Source organism: Pseudochaenichthys georgianus, chromosome 3, assembly GCF_902827115.2.
Source record: "Pseudochaenichthys georgianus chromosome 3, fPseGeo1.2, whole genome shotgun sequence".
NCBI classification, from domain to species: Eukaryota; Metazoa; Chordata; class Actinopteri; order Perciformes; family Channichthyidae; genus Pseudochaenichthys; species Pseudochaenichthys georgianus.
In genome coordinates, this window is record NC_047505.1 from 40,165,670 (window position 1) to 40,184,765 (window position 19,096).

At 40.0% G+C, this 19,096-nt stretch overlaps 1 protein-coding gene across 1 annotated transcript in view; it reads right to left on the reverse strand.

Annotated features, from left to right (window-relative positions):
- Positions 1-19,096, reverse strand: part of kiaa1549lb (KIAA1549-like b) — a 68,135-nt gene that overhangs the window by 27,759 nt on the left and 21,280 nt on the right. Inside the window, 5 exon segments of the mRNA XM_034074932.1 lie at positions 159-292; positions 645-864; positions 6,711-6,826; positions 6,946-7,416; positions 10,654-10,998. Coding sequence (XP_033930823.1) covers positions 159-292; positions 645-864; positions 6,711-6,826; positions 6,946-7,416; positions 10,654-10,998 — 1,286 coding nt within the window.

Genomic DNA, 19,096 nt, shown 5'->3' on the forward strand with positions numbered 1-19,096 from the left:
CGTGTTGTACAAAATGGATCATCAGGGACATCAGGACAGAACTCATATCCGAACACTTGGACAATGTACTAATGCAGTTCAACACTGGCACAAATCACAGCATTACTACTGTAACAGTTAGCACAACACAGAGCTACACCACTGGTACACAACATTACCTGAACAGACAGTCTGTTGTTGGTGCTGAGCACTTTGGCCTGCGCTTCAGAAAACACCTTCTCAAGCCTCTGCTCCATCATTTGAGAGAACCGACAGGACCGAGGATCATCGCCTGCTCCCACAAACTGCAGCACTGGAAAATAAAAACAAATGTACTCAAAAACTGTACAGTAGTAAGGTAGTAATAAATAAAATCTTACTTTTAATAATTCTTGAGATTACAACAAAATTGCTATATTTGGATGTGTATTGGGAACACTTAGCATATGATATATTGCTTTAGGTATTATTTATCTAAATTCTAAGTAGACTGTTGTCATATTCTCCTCTGATGTATTACATTATTTATTTTGTATTACTTTGCAAACCTAGTTTCTTCTAAAAAAGGCTCCAGTACACAATCGCAGCAGGGACAACTAACCGTATGTCTCAAGCTGTTGTCTGACTTATATTTTTTCTTTCATCCTGAGTGAACAGTAGCTGACCTGTTTTCAGCTGGAAGCCAGGGGCCGGGCTGGATCTCCATAATGCAACAGGGAGGGGCAGGGCTGTTACCATGGGGAGGTACTGTCGCAGGTCTGAAATCAGCTTATCACGGCCATAGGAGTCCAAGCTTTGCAGCACAACAGAGGCAGGGTAAACCATGTCCCCTCCGGTCACATGATAAGCCACCGTCATGTTGGGAGAACCAAATACTGTCTCCACCTGAGAGGGTAGAGTAGAGAATAGACATACATATTAATAGTTTATACCATGTTTTATTACCAAAACAGAGAAATTAAATACTCACTAAAAAAGCCATTGAAAAGCAAAGTTCAGTATGAATGTTGAAAAAAACTGTTTAAAACACCAACAGAATATAAAGGCATGCTTAGACTTAAGTAAAGTCCTAATTAAGTTGAATGAAATATTCATTAAGAATTAGTCTTTTTTATTTATTTTTAGTCTATTGTTGTATTCGCTGTAGAATAACAAGGAATTTTTCATCACATTGGTGCAATATTTGAGTGTATTCAATAAAGCTTTTATTTGCTGCTTGATTGGCATTATTAGCCACAAAAAGAAAACACAGGTGATAAAGTAATAAACAACACGATGATGTCCAGGGGCCTATGCTACGAACCTGGTTCAACCTAACCTGGATATGTTTGAGTTAGCCGGTTGGCCTAATCCAAAACATACGCGCTCTCGCTAAACGGTACTACGACGCTGGTTATCAAGTGGATCGCTCAAGCCAGCCGTGTCCTATCTAGTTAGGTGCGCGTTCACATGAAAGGGGTGGTATCTGGAGCATTCGACCAATCACAAACATGGAGAAGCATATACTGACAGCGCAGCGTCATACTTCCTGAATGAAAAGTGAACTTTAATACTAGTCAAAAATGAAGAAGTTAAACTTTAAACATCCATGACTTAAACACTTTATCCAGGATCAAAGCCACAGAGCTGCAGCTGCAAGGTGAATACAGCTGGCAACAGAAAAAGTGTTTGAATGCGTACATTAACAGGTTTATGATATCACTGCCCGTCTAAAACACGATCTGACTTCAATTACATTTGTCTCGAGTGTTTCGTCAACTTAATGTGTTGCTTAAAATAATACTTCTGCATACAGTCTGTGACGCTGAGTGTTGCACGGCCAGATACGGCTCAGCTGACTCAGATAAGGAGATATATGATACATTATGAAGTGATATGCCGCGGACTGTACTTAATGTACTCTGATCCGGTTACTTATGTTGTGGCCGATATTTAAGTATTTCTTAACGCTAATGTTATAATAGTCAGATTGCTCTGAAGATGGAGGTGATATTCTATTAATGTTCACGTTCACACAGTCGGTGATTTTTGCCGGCCGTCTTTCCTGCAACGGCAGTTTTTCTGTATTTCCTTTCTCCTGTAATATGACTTGATCGCTTTAAACTCCGCACACTGAGCTCTGATTGGTCAGCAGGCAGTGCTTTCACTGAGTTGAGCTCTTAGCCTGCAACCTAACCTGGTCCCGACCAGGTTAGCTGCTTAGCATATATTACCATGGAGATCTAGCCTGCTAAAAAGAGAACCAGCTTCGGATGACCGGAAAGCCGGAGTTTTCCCTGAATTTAGCCGGCTAAGCGAAAATCTTGCTTCGCAGTATACCCCCCTGGACGGGTGACAAATGTCATCTTGTGTTCATCTTCTATCACACTGCCAAGACTTTTCAAAATACCATCCCCATGTTTTTGTGTATTTCTTTACTGTTCAGATTGCTTTTAATTGGTTTTATTATAGTATGAAATGTTAGATTTGCCAAACAATCTGCACTAATGCACATTCTATGGACAGTCTTGAACTAATGGACATTGTCATAATATTGACGTGACTTATTTTGTACATATTGATTGTTGTGTTGTCATTTAGGTCTTAATGTGTGCACATGTAAAAAGGTGTCTTTGACTGAGTACTGTATATATATTATATATATATATATATATATATATATATACATATTTGCACACATGTTTTTATATTTTATAGACATTTGTTTTTATATTCGGGATCGTGGGAAACAGTATTTCGATCTTTCTGTCTGTACACACAAACTGGAAGATTGACAATAAAGTTGACATTGACTTTGACAATGTATAATACAGATAAACTATGACAACACATTTGCATCACGTTACCTTTTCTACTTTACCTTCTTTGTCAAAGCAATTATTGTGTGGTCAAATGTGATCTGAATTAGTTTTAGCTGCTTCACTGTCACACTGTCAGAGCTTACTGGTTCCCAAACAGGACGGTGTCATCGTTAATGTTATTAGCAACACCTGTGCTTTTTTTTACTGACAAAGTCAAAATGTCTGCAGTTAAAAAAGGCCTGTCTGAAGCAGGTTTAAAGGTTATTTTCATGCCATACTGAAGTAATAAATGAAAAGAAACCACCCACTGCATACAAACGAGTAAATCCTTCCCACATTTTGCACATTTCTTTAAAGAATGGTCAACTTTATTTGTAAAATACTTTTGAGTGCATCTGCAAAAACCTCTTGGTGGTATGATCCTGTAGGCAGGATGAGAAGGTAGCATCAATCAGTCATATTAGCAAATGAGCAGAATGACAGGATATACAACTGTAATGGATTGATTGAGCTCTTCCAGAGTATATTTCAACTCCTCGTTGATGAAAGCTACATTAGATGGAGTGATTTTGGAAAGCAAATATGTGGAAAGAGAACCAGAAGGAACTGAAGGGCTGCTGGCAGAGAGACAGGAGAGTAAAGATGAGCGAGACATTGGGAGAGACTGATAAATAGGGAGTTTTGGACAAAGAGGATTATGTTCCTTCACTTCTAGCGCTAGAGGCCAAGCTATCACCACATTTTTATTGTGACACAAACACAGGTGAATGTGTAATGACACGCACCAATGTATGTGTTTGTCAGTAAAAGTTGGACTTTCTGGTGAACTCTACATACACGTAAACCGGAAAGGGAATGATGACAGATGCAGTGAAACTAGTTGTGTGTAGGAGAGGTGAAACCATTCAGGTCTGTTATCTAAACCCATCTGAAAGCCTGTGCTGACAAGGGGACTCACTGACCAAAACACTGAGAGCCTATCCTCTCTGTAGCTGAGCGTCACCACTCTGCCTCCTCACAATTCAGCCTTGTTGGGAGCGCTGTGAAAAGAGCCCTTTATTATCACTTCATCCTCTCTGGCTTCAGCCATGTGAAGGTGTTATTAAGAGATTGTATTTCCAGCAAGCCAGAGATTGGTAATACACCCACTAACTCTATCTCAAAGAGTGTGAAAGACGTCCAACAGATTAACCCAATGGATATAGTCAGTTTTCTAAAAAGTTTTAAATCCCTGCAGAGCTGTGAATAAATTGCCCAAAAATAGCATACATATACCGTGTATACATTCTTTAGAGGTTTTTAAATGGGTTTAGCCTCGTGGTTCAATTCATTTAGTGTCTTCCTCATCATCTTTTTAGCATCAGCACACTGCTCTCCTTCCAACCATTTATAACCTATAATTAAACACAGAAGCAATTTCCCTTGCCAACAGCTTGCTTCCCATTGGATGAGAGAGCAGTGGTACCAAAAGGAACCCAAGCAATGTTGAAATGGGTGACAAGGGTGCAGTGAAGCATGATACCTTCAGAGACCAAACAGAGAGAGAGAGAGAGAGAGAGAGAGAGAGAGAGAGAGAGAGAGAGAGAGAGAGAGAGAGAGAGAGAGAGAGAGAGAGAGAGAGAGAGAGAGAGAGTGTGAACATATGAGAGCATTGACCTTCACATGCGCAGGACAACACACAGCCTCTCTCAATTATTTGATACTTCCACTTTGCGAAATACAACACTTCGGGACATTTCACCGGATTGCAGCTTTAAGACACACGCAGAGATGAATTTAAAACTTGCTCAACATTGCAACACTCTTAAGGCACTCCAACCCACTGGAGATCAGGAGGAGAGAAATTATTTTATGTAGGGAATGAATACCATTGCTGTTTTATTAAAACCTAATTTATCTCTGGCTTTTGAATTTGTTTTCTCATGTTCAGTGAATGTGCAGAAAGCACACAAGCTAAAATCATTCACAGGGGATGTCTTCATCTCTCAGTTTTACAGACAAGCACAATCATTGAATCAAACATTCACATTTCTACTTTTCACCAACAGCTTTTTAGCGTAGCTTCTCATAGCCAAGCGGAGGCATTAGAGGCTTTTTGAAATAGAGAATGGTATTGGCACAGCAGGAACCATGATTGGTTCCACAAATGGCTAATCCCCAGACATGAAGATCATTGTGTGTGCCCTGGATCTGTTGGTGCTATTATTGCAGGGGAAATGCTGGGGTTGGTTTCCTCCTGAGTTTTTGTTCAAACAAAATCTGGTTTAACAAAAAAACAGGTGCAATCAGGTTCACTGCTGTGGTAGGAGTATCTTCTGGTAAAATGTGAGTTCATTCTCTAGACTCTCTATTTGTAAATAAACATATTCATTAATATGATGAAATTAAGGCAACAGTCCTAATTCATTTTGTCTGGGTGTTGGTACAGCTTCTCCAATGTGTGACACCCACAGCCTCCAGGGACTCAGTCAACCTAATTTCTATATTTGTACTCATCTCTTCACACATAGCCTACATGCACGTCTCGTTTACTACGCTAATAATCTTCCTATTTCTGGCGCACAATTAGAAACCATTCTTTATTTTTATTTTACCATTCATTCATTTATTTTCTAATACTGAAGTATTAGAAAATAAATGAATTATCAAGCCAATATCGAGTAAAGTAATATTAAATTACAGTCAACTACAATACAACTTGCAAATAAAACATATATGAAATGCAAGCTTCAAATAAATCTGATAATGTGATTAAATTAAGCAGAAATACACAAGTACCTTTTATTTCACTTCATGGTCAACTTGTCTTACTGCACTGCTTTCATTGCTTTCTGAATTCATTTTAAATTATTTTCAGCATTCATTTAGATTCTAACTCCACTTTAGTAGGCACACTGATGATTTTGAAATGATGTGGAGATTTTAATGATGCAAAAACTTCAACCTTATTAACATTAAGAAAAGATTACACTCTCCGGATGTAAACTAAGCATGCTATTCGCAATCTGCCCTCAGGTTTAGATAACTCCTTCAGATGTATGTAGCTTTAGTGATATTATCAGTAACACATCAATTGTTAGCACTTCTTACATAAGTTACATCTTCACAGCTACAGTGTGTTTTTTGTATGTGAAGTTAACATACAGTCTTTCAAAGTTATCTCATTACGTTTTGACAAAAATAACGTTTTTAAGAGTTGTCCCTGTTTTGATGGTTTCTCGTGCATTGGCTTTTAAATTAAATGTTTATTATACATTTATTTAAAGGAGACCTATCATGCTATATTTGAATAATATATTGTAGGGCCATACCTATACAGTATAAAAGGTATATTTATAAGTTTTCTTTTTCAAAATAACAAACAGGTCATGCATTTTAGCCATGCCTCATTTCGCTCTATTTTGCTCTCCTCCACCCTGTCTTTGCATGCGCTGCAGCTGACCACGCCCCCCTGCAAAGGAGGCGCCCGAGTTACTAGCGTCATGTTACCATGCTGTTACCATGCCACGGCAACCTCTCATTCCCCTGATTGGTGGAGGGTTGGCAATATAGGCGGAGCTCCTCTTCACTGACATCAGACTATTTTCAAATCTGGATCAGTCCGTTCCGTTTTTAGAGATTTGGGTATGGAGGAAAAGAGAGAGGGTTGTGTTTTCTGACACTTGGTGAGTTCCCTGACACACCGGGGACACATATTCATGTATAAAAGACGTACAAAAGTGCATTTTGCATGATAGGTCCCCTTTAACTAGGGAAGTCCCATTGAGATTAGAACAATATTTTTTCAAAAGGAGCAATGGCCAAGACAGCAGCAATGCAAACATTTAAAACATGCTTAACAAACATACATTATTTCATCCATTCATACAAATTATCTGAAGACGCTGTATTTTCTAATTGAGTGATTAACAATACAGATAACAGTCTGACCTGTGCTTGGGCAGAAGTATCATTCAGAGCTTTTCGGAGGCCCTGACTTAATCCCCTCCGAAGGTTCTGCCTCTGAATGCTGTCCAGCCTGTTTCTTCTCACATAGATGGAAACCACTAAGAGAGAAATTGAGTCAGAAAGAACACAAAGCCAAAACATTCAGCAGACAAAGCATGTAAGAGAAATACAATTAGGTTTTACCATTAAACTCTTTTGTGGCAAAATTATTGTTTACCTGTTTTCACCCACAATCTCTCTGTGATGTTGCACTGCTGTGGTGGAGCCTCTGTGGTGGTGGTGAAAGGGGAAATAAATATGGTTGTGGCCACCCTGGGAGGGCTTGTTCTGGGGACAAGTGGTGTGAACGTTCTCCTGGTGGTTAGAGTCCTGGTTGTTGTTCTTGTGGTGGTGGTGGTCGTTCTCCTGGTTACAGGCACAGGCTGTGGTGTTGCAGACTGTGTTGTTCTGGGGGAGACGCTTACTGAAGGCATGGTAGTGATAGGATTTGTTGTTTTGGTGGCAGAAGCTACAGTTGTGGTGGTAGGGGGGAAAGAGTCTGTCGGGGTGTCCTGCGGATGGGGCAGAGGAGATACCTGAGATGTCCTCTCGGTGGTGATTCTGTCTGATTGAGAGGGGGCTAGACTGGCTGCTTTTTCTTTGGGGAAAGTGGGCGCAACTTCTCTGGATGAGTCATCCGTCCCTGGCTCTGTAAGGACAACAAACGTCTCAGTCACTTCCTCTGAGCGACCAGGAACTATGGTCAGACTTGGTGAAGAGGATGGAAATGTGGCTTTTACGGACATAGATGATGATGCGGTGCTTGGGGGCATGGTTGTTATGATTGACAATATCTTACCAGCTGAATGTGACGTCGATGAAGACACTGAAGTAGGTGGTTTTGAATGTAAGGAAGACGACTGAGACGTAAAACTACTGTATGATAGTGGTGAAGTCACTGAAGATGATGATGATGATGAATGCAATGAAGAAGATAATGGCCCCAGCTCTGTTGGACTTGTTAACCCCCTCAGTTTCAGATCAGTTATGTTATTGATTTTGTCAGTCTCTGTGAAATCGAGTGCAGGGTTTGTGGAAAGTGTGACGGCATCATCAAATGCATATTCAAGAGAGTCAACATTTGCCGGAGGGGGGCTGTGTTTGCTCACCAACGCAAGAGAAGAAGCTTTTGAAGATGTTACAGAGTCAGTGGTATTTTGGGAGAAGGGCAGAAAACCAACTGTACCCCATGCAGTGTTGACAGTGGCTCCTTGCTGTACAGTGACAGATACAGCAGATCTCAGATTAGCTGGGGACAAATTCAGTTTCTGTTTTTCATATTCAGATGTGCCTTTCACATGTGTAAAAGATGGATGTTCTCCAACAGTTGGAAATAATGCATTTAGATCACTGGTGACTACAGTTGGATCAGTTGAATTCAATAACTGCACATAAACCTCTTGTCCATCTTCCAGCTTTTGATGTTCATATGACGGGCCATCTGCTGGTAAATTAGAATTTCCCATATCAAAGCCAATAGATGTATTTTGTTCAAAAGCAGCAGGGCTCTGAAAAGACACAGGCTTGGTGGTTTTCCACTTTGTATATGATGCCATCAATTTTGTGCCAAAGCTGAAAATAGCACTAAGTGATTCACTGCTGTTATGTCTATCACTGGATGAAGTAGTTGCAGCAAAGATGTCATTGGAGGGAATGGTTCTTTGTATGCCTAAAAAAAAACTTGATTGACCATTTATCAGACTGGTGATTGGTCGTTGAGAGAGAGAAGCAGTGTTTTTCCTGGGTGTCATGGTGATTTCAGACCAGGGGGATAGAGAGGAATGTTTAAAGCTTCTTGTAAGTGTCACATCGTCTTTATTAGAAGTACTTTTGAGAGGTGTAGCATCAGATGTTACGGGAGAAAAAGGGATTTCAGTTGGAGATCCTTTGCCAGAACCCTCAGAGCCTTTATTCATCTTGAGTAAATCTTTTGTAGTTATGAAAGATGGAAACTGTGGTGTGAACTGCCCCGATGACACAGTGTCTCTCTTGACAGTAGACTCCTCATTTCCACTAAGTAAAGAGGGAAATGAACTAAACTCAATTCTGACGAAGCTCTGAAAAGGCTTATATCCATGTGTCGTTTGAACATCTGAGGCAGGTGCGTTTTCATTTCTCCCAGCAGTTGTTTTAACCTTTAGAGGCAAAGACACACTGCGACCAGCTCTATCAGATTGTATGATATGAGCAGAGATTTCAGCTGTCTGGTGAGATTTAGTGGGAGGTGGAGTTGGACCAGATGTTGTATAAAACATAGGTAAAGATATTGTTTCAAAAGTACTTTGTGAGGTGGTTCTTTGTGGTAGGGTTTTGGGTTGGTCTGAATATATAACTTCACTAGTTGCAGGCAGACCAGTGTTGTCAACAAGAAATGAGGGTAATACGTGTGTAGGCTGAGTGGCGTGTGAAAGACTTTCATACGTGGTTTTATAAGTCATATCCTTAGCCACACTAACTGGCAACGCTGAACCAGAAAGAGATGATGTCTTACTATCGGAGTAATATATTGTTTCCGGTATTATCCATCCTCTAGGCTCCTGAGGGATGTCCTTGGAAGACCCTGTTTGTGCAACAAATTCTCCAACATGTATTGCTTCATTAGCTGGCAAATGAAGCAAATCTGACTCAGATGTTGAGGATGTTGTTCCCGTGCTGGTGATCGAACTCAGGATGGATACACTAGTTGAGTCCAGGGGTGAAAGTGAGTTACTCTGGTGATTTTGATTTGAAGTGGATTTGAGATCTGCTGCTGTTATATCACCCTGGTTGTAATTTATATTGATGGTAGGAACTCGGAAGCTGCCGTGACCCACTGCCATCAGTAAATCCCCAGGATTAGTTGCGTGCTCTGAGGACACCATGCCAGAGTGTGTAGGAGTCGGCTCAGTGATTGCAGTTTCAGGGAGAGATGTTATACCTGCTGGAGTCTCACTGGGTCTGACGGTCATTGCTGGTGAAACTGTTAGATTAACAACATTTGAACTAAGAGGCGACATGGTTGTATCTCTAACACTTCTGTGAATGAAAGTCTGACTATGTATTGCTATCTTTTTTTCCTTTTCCGCATATGCTGTTTGAGTTAACATCTGCTGTGTGACATGACTGGAAACTGAATAGCCTTTAGGATGGACAGACAGCAGTGCTGATGTGGGATTTTGTAAAGCTCCCTGCTGCCTTTGAACAGCTTGACTCTCTTGATTGGAGGGAAATGAGCTGCTAATTTCAATATTATTGGCTGTTACAGAGTTCACACCTGGGATCTGGCTTTGAGTGGTTTTGTATAAAATCTTTAAAAGACTCCCTATATGGTTCGGCGTAGAATATGAGTTGTATTTGCTTGTTGCTGATATCTGGATCACTTCTGTGCTTGCACTCCTTATGTATGCTCCACTCACTCCAAAGATGTTATCGAGTGATGAGTGTTTTGTCACTTCATTGCCCTTTTCAAGGCTGTTTTCACTCGGAAAGTGTGCTGGTTTGGGTGTTGTGCTTTGCAGTCTTTCTGTAACAGGTGGTAGTTCAACATATGAATGAGTGGTGGAATGTGTGGTTGTAAGAATGTCTGTCGAACCTAGATACCCTGCTGGTGATAACATCTGTGGGTCAAGGCTGGACACTATACTTTGACCGTGAGATAAAGCTGCTTTGTTTGTCCTGCCAGCAGAAGATGACGGAGAAAATAAAGGCAGCACAGATGATAACAAAGGGGAAGTGAATGGAGCTGATGAAGACATTGATGATGATAACATAGATGGCGGTACTGTTGATAATGACACAGTCCTGTCTCCATCCATGAAGGACACACTTAATGGCCCAGAGATGGTTGATGTTATGGTAACAGCTTGAGGAGGTGTGTTGTGTTGGTGAGACATGCTGGAAGTCAGACCTGAGCTGGCGGGGGGAATCATATCTCCCGCAGATGACGATGAGAAGGAAATCTTTGAGCCCTGGCTGGAACTATGTGAAGGCCATTGGGTGGTGTCGCTCTCGTCCCTGGTGATGGTTGGAGAGGTTATACTTTGCTCCAGGCTCTCTGGATTGTTGACAGTTCCTGCCATCACGGTTAAGACAGAAGAAAAGGCGGGCTGCCCTGATAAACCTTCCCCCTCAGAGTCACCATGTGAATGGACGACTGAGAAAGGCAAGTCAGCCAATGGATGGGCAGGAGCAGCTGTGACTGCAGAGTCACCTGGTAAAGACGAGAAGCCAGAGGCATCATAGGTGGGTCTTTCTGTCAACAGGAAAGAAAGTGAAAAGACAGGTTAATATTGGTATTCATGCCAACAAAGAATTTCATTTGTACAGCTTTTTTTTAATTCCATGTCAAGTGAGTCCATTAAAATGCTAATACATGTTATTCAAATCTCTTAAAAGGCACTGTAAGGATGGGTCAAGAGGTGGGAGCAGAACATATAAAGTTCGGAGTAACCTTCACCTGGTGTATAATTTAAGTTTGCATAACACCAACCGTTCCAGCTGGTTTTGACCAGATAGGGTCTGACTTCATTAAAAAAATACATCAATACAAGTACAAAAAGCTTTCAAATGAAAAGAAGCAAAACCTTAAATCAGCAAGAGAAAAGTAGGCCTATTGGTGAGCTAGTAGCAAGTATCCTCAACTCAAACAATGAACCTTCCTTGAGGAGCTTCTGGCCTTTTAACATAAACACCTCCTCCAGACAGACCAAAGTCCAAAATGAATTAAGAGAATACAATGACATGAATTTGTTAAACCAACAAAACCATCTCTGAATCATATATTCTAATCTTCCTAACACTGAAATAACAAAAACATATAACTTGTTAAGGGTAATTAACAAAGGTTATTTCTTAAAACAGTGAACCCCCTCTGCACTTCTCAAATTGTTACAGTCGGAGTGTCCTCTACTTTAAAGCCCATTGGGATTCACCCACTTCCTGTTTGTCAGTCTGGAACAGAAACCAGCCGGTAATGTGGACGGGATATCTTGCAACAGAAATGTTGTTATCAAGTGACACATAACAAATCATCTAATAGTTTTTCATTTGTAATGTTAATTATGACATAATGCATACTGATATTACCTGAGATGACTTATTAGCAGGTTAGCAGGCTATTCTCACTTACGATGCTTACGATGTTTACATAAGAGAGAAACATGGATAAAACCTAGAAATCCAAACCCTGCTCTCATCAATGGCTCAGAACGGATCTACAAAGCATTAAAGAATGATTTATGAAAGCCATTGTGTACAACTTTTAAACCTATGGTGCTTTATTAGAAAGTGATACGAAATTCCGGTGGTCTGTAAGCAAAAATAAAACATAATAAAACGACACAGTGATGCTTGGTCGTGTTAACTGGCAGCGTGAATAATCAGACTGCCTAAGGGGCGTGTGCGTGTTCATTCAGCATGCATGTCGGCACAGAATTACCTTCTCTAAATATGACAGATGAAGCCATTACAAAGGGCCAGATATGTCACCCCACCATGTAAGACACCTGATTCCAACACTACACTGTTGTAGATAGCTCGAGTTGTACAAAACATCTGATGGTGTTAGATAAGCGGTCAAAGTTTTTGATAATGTTTAATGAATTGACTAATGAGGACAATCTTTTAATCGACTGTTAAGACACTGTGAATTCAACCTATGTGCCAAGGTGAAAATGACAAACTACTCCAGGTTTGAAGGTGTCAACACATCCTTGTAATAGCCACAGACAGTGGCACTGTGCAATGTGCACCAAGGGGAAACATTTATGTATTTCCAAAGGAGAGAAAAATAGATACTCTTCAAAGTGGAACAAATGGAATTATTCAAGAGATAGAAAGCGTAGCTTAGATAACAAACAGTGGACTCATCTTGCGTGGTTTGTGCGCAGAAATTACGCCTGAATAAAAGGCAGAAAGAGAGAAAAGATATGGAGACATACATTACAGTCACTATCATGAAGATGATGGAGCTGATTAATGCACCAAGACGGCCGACATGGAGTTGTCTCATCCGTCCCTGTCCTCTCTTCCACTTTCATTCTGAGCACATCCTTGACACATTCACAGAGGGGTTCTTTTATCCATTTGTAAAGCTTTGCAGTCCTGTCACACCTTCCACCCCCTCAGCATGTTTCTGCTGCTGAAGTGCATCCAGCCAGCACTCACATACAAGACCTTCAGTGTTAGGGGGAACCTTTTGATGACAAACTTGTACCTACAAAAATACTCACTTACCATACATTTGTATTCAAACTTTTACCCAAGTTCGCTTAAATAAAAACAGTCTGAAAAAAACTGTAAACCTCAGAGAATGTTCCAGCGCAAACGGTGTAAATTACTGAGGCCTTTGAGTCCATGTTTTCTGAATTTCCCACATGGTGGTTACCCTAAGGCAGTGTGTACTTACATGCTGGCACTGTAAAGCTATCTGAAAGCATTTTTCTCTGTCTTTTGATATTTCCAACCAATGCATGTTTGTAATACGATCTAAAACTTACAAATTCACTTCAAGTTCCAGGTCACTAACTGTGAATGTATTCTTAAATGTCACCAATATCCCATAGAGTTGGCACAATGCTTTTTATAATTAGTTTTCAGTGAAATAAATCTCTAAAATTGTATTTACTCCTACTATTCATTTATTAAAGACAGCCCTTTCATGCTGTATTCGATATCCCACGTAATCCCTTTTCTTCAATAAATCACTAATATGCTCGGATGGGATTAGGGAAAATGCTATACTGACATTTGTAATCCATTATTAAAAACTGAGATATAAGACAAAGAGTTGTGAGTGGGTAAATGTATTTCTGTGATCACAAAAGAGCTCTCAGAAAACAAAAGGGTATGTGTCCAGCTTCAAGGCCACTAAAAGTCAAACCCCCTGGTCATTAAACTGAAAAAGCCTTTCCTGTTCCCCCTCCTCTGTTTAGTGTGCCAACATGGCAACATGAATGTGGGTTTGCAGGACGGAGGCCAGCCCGGACAGAGACGTGGGGTCCACCTGTGGTTTGCCACCTGCTCTGACAGCGCTGAGCATATGGGAGGATTTTAACAATTGACGAGTGAGTGAAGGTGTGCAGATAAAAAGGAGACAGTGATGGAGGCGGAGAAGGATGGGAATCTGGGCTGTGAAAAAAGAAAGTCTCCCCAAGACCAGAGAAATAAGTACAGCAGTTGGATAAAAGAGAATGAGAAAATGATTGAATTTGCAGGGAAGTGTCTGCCAGTATACAGGTGATTTCCAAAGTTACCAATCCTCATGATTCTTCAAGCTTCAGACCTGAAGGCCAAATATCAGAAGATGTCACATTACTACAGGAAATACTAGGTGTTGTAAAACGTTGTGGTATTACGTGAACTTCTTTGGAATATACCTAGTGGACTTTTTTAGAGAAAGTGGCACTAAAATAAGTGAAGGTTTGAAGATTACCTTTATGTAACCTAAAATGTATCAACAATTGTTATAATGAATTATTGTTTTTGTCCCTCATGCAACAACCATGCCAAATGTGTGCTGTGTTGCCAAACATTGATTGTTCAAACCCACAGAGATTTCTTTACAGTTAGTCTCAATGTCAATGTTCACAAAAATGTTCACAAAAATGCCAAATATGTCTGAAACTGAAGGTAGTGTGTGAATAACACAAAATACATCTAAAATAGTTTCATTGGATGGTTGCTGCCATTAAAAACATTGTATATTTTAATCAGTATAAAATGCATATAAGGTCAACAAAGAGCGGATACAGAAAGCTGTGTATGATAATGTCAAGCAGTGTGGAATAAGATATTTTTTCAAAGCCATTTTATGAGAAATAAAAAGGGGACACTGATTGTTAAAGGGGTTAAATAACAATTGAAAATCAAAACCAACACCTTAAGCAATAATACATCTATATCAACAACATTTTTGGTTTTACTTTAGCCACTTAACGGCTCTCTACTCCCGACTTGTTTCGTAAACCTCCAGCAACCACCAGAAAACCACAGACCTCATTTCCACACTGATTTCCCCTCTGCAGCCGGCACTATCTAAGAGCTACCAGGACACAGACATGACACTGCCGGGCCTCCTGCTGCTCAACTCATATTATACACTGCTTCTCCTTTTGCTTTGAGCTGTTGTTGTTCCCTTGTGTGAGGGGAAAACGGTAAACAACAGAGCATAATTCAATAGTGAGGTGGATGGAACCCTAGCAGCAGGGAAACACATTTAAAAAGCCTTGTCAACTGCTTCTGAGGAAGAGACTCAGAAATCCCTCCTGTGTTTAGGGAAGGCAGCAGGATATACGACTGCTTTGAGCTGTTGTTTTATCAAAATTAAAATAAGAGCTTCAGTAGTGAGATGGAGGGACGTCAGGGAGAAGAGAATTTGATTGAAAACATTTGCATACGGTATGGATTTCACATCCTCTGTGTGTTGTCTCAGTGTCTGCTTTGGAGACATCATGTCTGTGCAGGGCTGCAGGAGGATGGCGGAAGAGATGCCAAGCACTGCTGAGGTGACAGTATGAATGGGAGGGAGGATGTCACACACACCCAGCACCGTGTTTTATTTTTTTCAGACTGTTCAAACAGCACAGCAGGATGGGACACGCAACAGCTGTCTGGAACATAGCCCAACAAACACTTAACCCTGCAACCACGTAGAGAAGCTTACATGATATTAAAAGAGATGTTCCTTCATTCATTCACTCATTTAGCACTGCTGACAACGAGGGTACAGTATGTTTTACTCAGCTTGACTGTTTGTCGACTCTGAGGCTAAGTAGAAGAATATGTTGTTCAGTGTTTCCTGGAAGTGGTTAAGCCACTGCAAATAATGTAAGAAGAAAGGTTCTAGCATATGAAAAATAAATGTATCTGCTAAATGATCATCGTTGATCAATTAAACATTGCTCCTGCAGCCCTTCTTGGTCAGATATGATGAATAGCGTAGGGTAGCTGATGTTAGCGAACATTAGATATACAATTATTGTATTCGCTGCTCACCATGCCTTGGTTCTACAATTGCACTTTATTTCAGTGTGTACCATCACCTTGTGACAGTCCTTTGTTTGCACAGGAGTAGCTGTTCAGCCTTTGGAACATATTGGTTAACATTACAACATAGCAGGGCATTTGTTGTCAATGATTGAACAAACATTAATGGGACATTTTGGGTGCACTTACCAAATTGGGATGCGACCTTTCAGTATTTGCATTAGCAGATTTCTAAACACTTTTAATGACTTAAAAAATAACATAATGTGCAGATTGTGTGGTCGTGGTAGAAGAGTGCACTCAATGAATCAGTGCTTTAAATATGGATGTTGTGCATTATCATCCAAAGTGCACATCTAACAATTTTCACATCAAAGTTTCTTCTCTCAATCTTGATGAAAAACATGAACCCTCAGATTGACACGAGCGGTCTCCTTCTTTTTATTAATGAAATCACAGTACTAAAACTTGATTACAAAAATCTGCACTGGACAATCCACTGACTCAGAACTCTATATCTGCATACAATATGTTCCGTCCTCATTCTCTCTGGATGTCTCTATCTCTCTCTCTCTCTCGCTCCAGATAAAGTAGGCCCATCCACTGACGCTGAGGCTCTTTGTCTTTTTCAGCCCGACATGTCGACACACTGACTTCTGTCCTAATGCAGCTCAGGACGCTGCAGTGATGGCTTATGATGTTGCTCCCTGTCCACTCCTATCACTGCTCACTGAGGCTCTCCACGGTCCTGTGTTAGAGCTAGCCTGATTTAAGTAGGAATTATCATATGTGTGAGGTCATAGCAATTTGTTAAAAATGTTTAACAAGCAGTCATATTCACATGAAATACTTTTGGTCTGGTAGCTTAATTATCACTGATACTGCTATACTTTCTATACAGTCCAAAAGTAGACACCACATCAATCATTTCCTGTATATTCCCTACATAGCAGAAGATTAGGATAATGTCCCTATTAAGCGCCTGTTTTCCACTGTAGGCACTGGCTCGGTTAAAGACAACAGAGAGCGAGTATGCAGGGATATTTGGAAGGTGACACATTCTCTCCGCACTCATATGAGGGATCGTATATCTGCTGGCTCAAACCCTTCTGGAGAAAATGGATGAACGGCAGCCAGCTTAATTGATTTTTGGGCCTCGATAAATTCAGAAGTTAAAGTGTTGCAGCCATTTAGTGGATACATGATGTAGACACAGAAAGATCCTCGGATATGATGTGAAAATATTCAACACATCATGTTGCTGTATTACGATGGGTAGTCCCTAAATGTGGAACCAAATGTGCTGACCAACGGCTTATAAATGAACAAGATGTCGCAAATATTATTCATAATATGCTTATCAGTTAGCTACATTTGTTTTTCATTCAATATTTAATTGGCTGCAATTTACAGTTTTTTCAAGCCTCTGCATACGTTTCTTTTTAAAGTGCTGACTATGCTCACAGTTATTGCATGCTCAAGACAAAACTATCTATTGTGGTCCTCAAAATGAAGCATAAACTGAGCATAGTTCACACTAAAAAACTTCAATATGTCCAAAACTCAGCTGCCCGCTTGCTCACCTCCACCCGACGCTCCGACCACATCACTCACGCACGCCTATCCTCCATGACCTCCACTGGCTCCCCATCAAACACCGCATTGACTTTAAAATATTACTTTTCACTTTCAAAGCCCTCAACAACCTTGCCCCCCCCTACCTCTGTGACCTCATCCAACGACACAACCCCACCCGTCGCCTCTCCTAATCAACTACCCCCTTGCCCTTATTCCTCCTAGCTTAGCACTTTCTACTTTTGTTGTTATTTTGTTTTACTTGCTTGTAAGCGATTTGAGCACCAGGAAAAGCACTTTATAAATGTAATGTATTATTATTATTATTATTATTATTATTATAACAACTTATACAAAAATGTGGGTATTGTTTTTGAAGAGAGCACAAAAACAGTAAGATAATTCTAAGTATTTATTTCTGTATCTGTATTTTCTTCTGACAGTAATCAATGTGCCTCAAATAATCCATCACATCAGAAACTCCTACTGTATATCAGCAGTAAGACATCTATGAAAAAAGCTGATTAAGAGCATGCATGTATTCATTGATTTTTTTACATTATATAATTTTCTGACAGAATTTAGCAGGCGCTCCTACTCTACTCTTAATACTAAAAAGTCAGACAATTAAAAACCTTAAAAATGCTGTCAAATAATGCTGAAAGTCAAACTCTTTCGGATGTTTCAAATAACATTTCTAGAACTGAACAGATCTAATAAATTCAGCATTTAGTTGTAGCTTTGATGAAAGACCTTCCAAGAAGCTCAGGCTCTTTGGGAGTGTAATGGCTGGGTGGCCAATGCAATTTTAATATTAGATAGACGGCACTACAGCATCATCAGCAGAGCAGGGAAATAAAATGTGGTGCTGTTTTATGTTTCCAGAGGAGGACGATTAATTGCCGGTGGCCAGTGCGGAGGGAAATTTAAAACACTTAACCCTTACAATGCAACGTAATGTAGTGTTAAAGAAAATAGCGAGGTCCAACAGGAACACACCAAACAAAACTCCTATGATAACTTTAAAGAAAACTTTCAACACTGCACAAGATCCAGTTAAAAATCAGCCAGAGATTCATCAGTAAGGTTGGTTAGCATGTATAATAATACAAAAGTTAAGCTCAGTGTGTAATTATTAGGCATTAAGAGATCAATAGAGTTTCAGATAAACATTATATTTACATAAACCCACAGTATCTGCAGCTCCACTTGTTAATTTGAAATTGATGTGCAGACAATATAACAAAAAACAAGACTAACCCTATCCCCAAACTTCAATTATTGATGCAGATTAACTACACATCATCTAATATGACATGTCTTCATTCAAATATAAAATAAACTGGGTAAATGCCTTTCCTCTTTTAGAAATCACAAATAGATACTTGCCGATGCGGATTGTTAAACTGTATTAAAATGTGTCTATACAATTCTCAGCAGATACTCAACAACAGTATGTTATTATTACACCAATGTGTTTCCTGTGTCTAAATCAAGATAAAGTTATTATAGATCCTGTAAAGAGTTATTTATTGGATTTGAAGTAAGTTGAATTGAGTAGTGCGCTTCATCACGAAAATCACATTCCGAAATGCACCAATCGTTACAGATTAATGGTACACTAAAATGCGAGAATATTTTCAGGATGAGGTATTACTTTGATGCATGGAGAAATCAGATGAGACCTTGCTGGGGCCTTCAGGATGACGGGGAGTGAGAGAACTCAGTCAGGGTTCTGCAGGCAATCTCAGTCTCATTAAAACCACCAGAAAGTAAATCATCTTTCATTT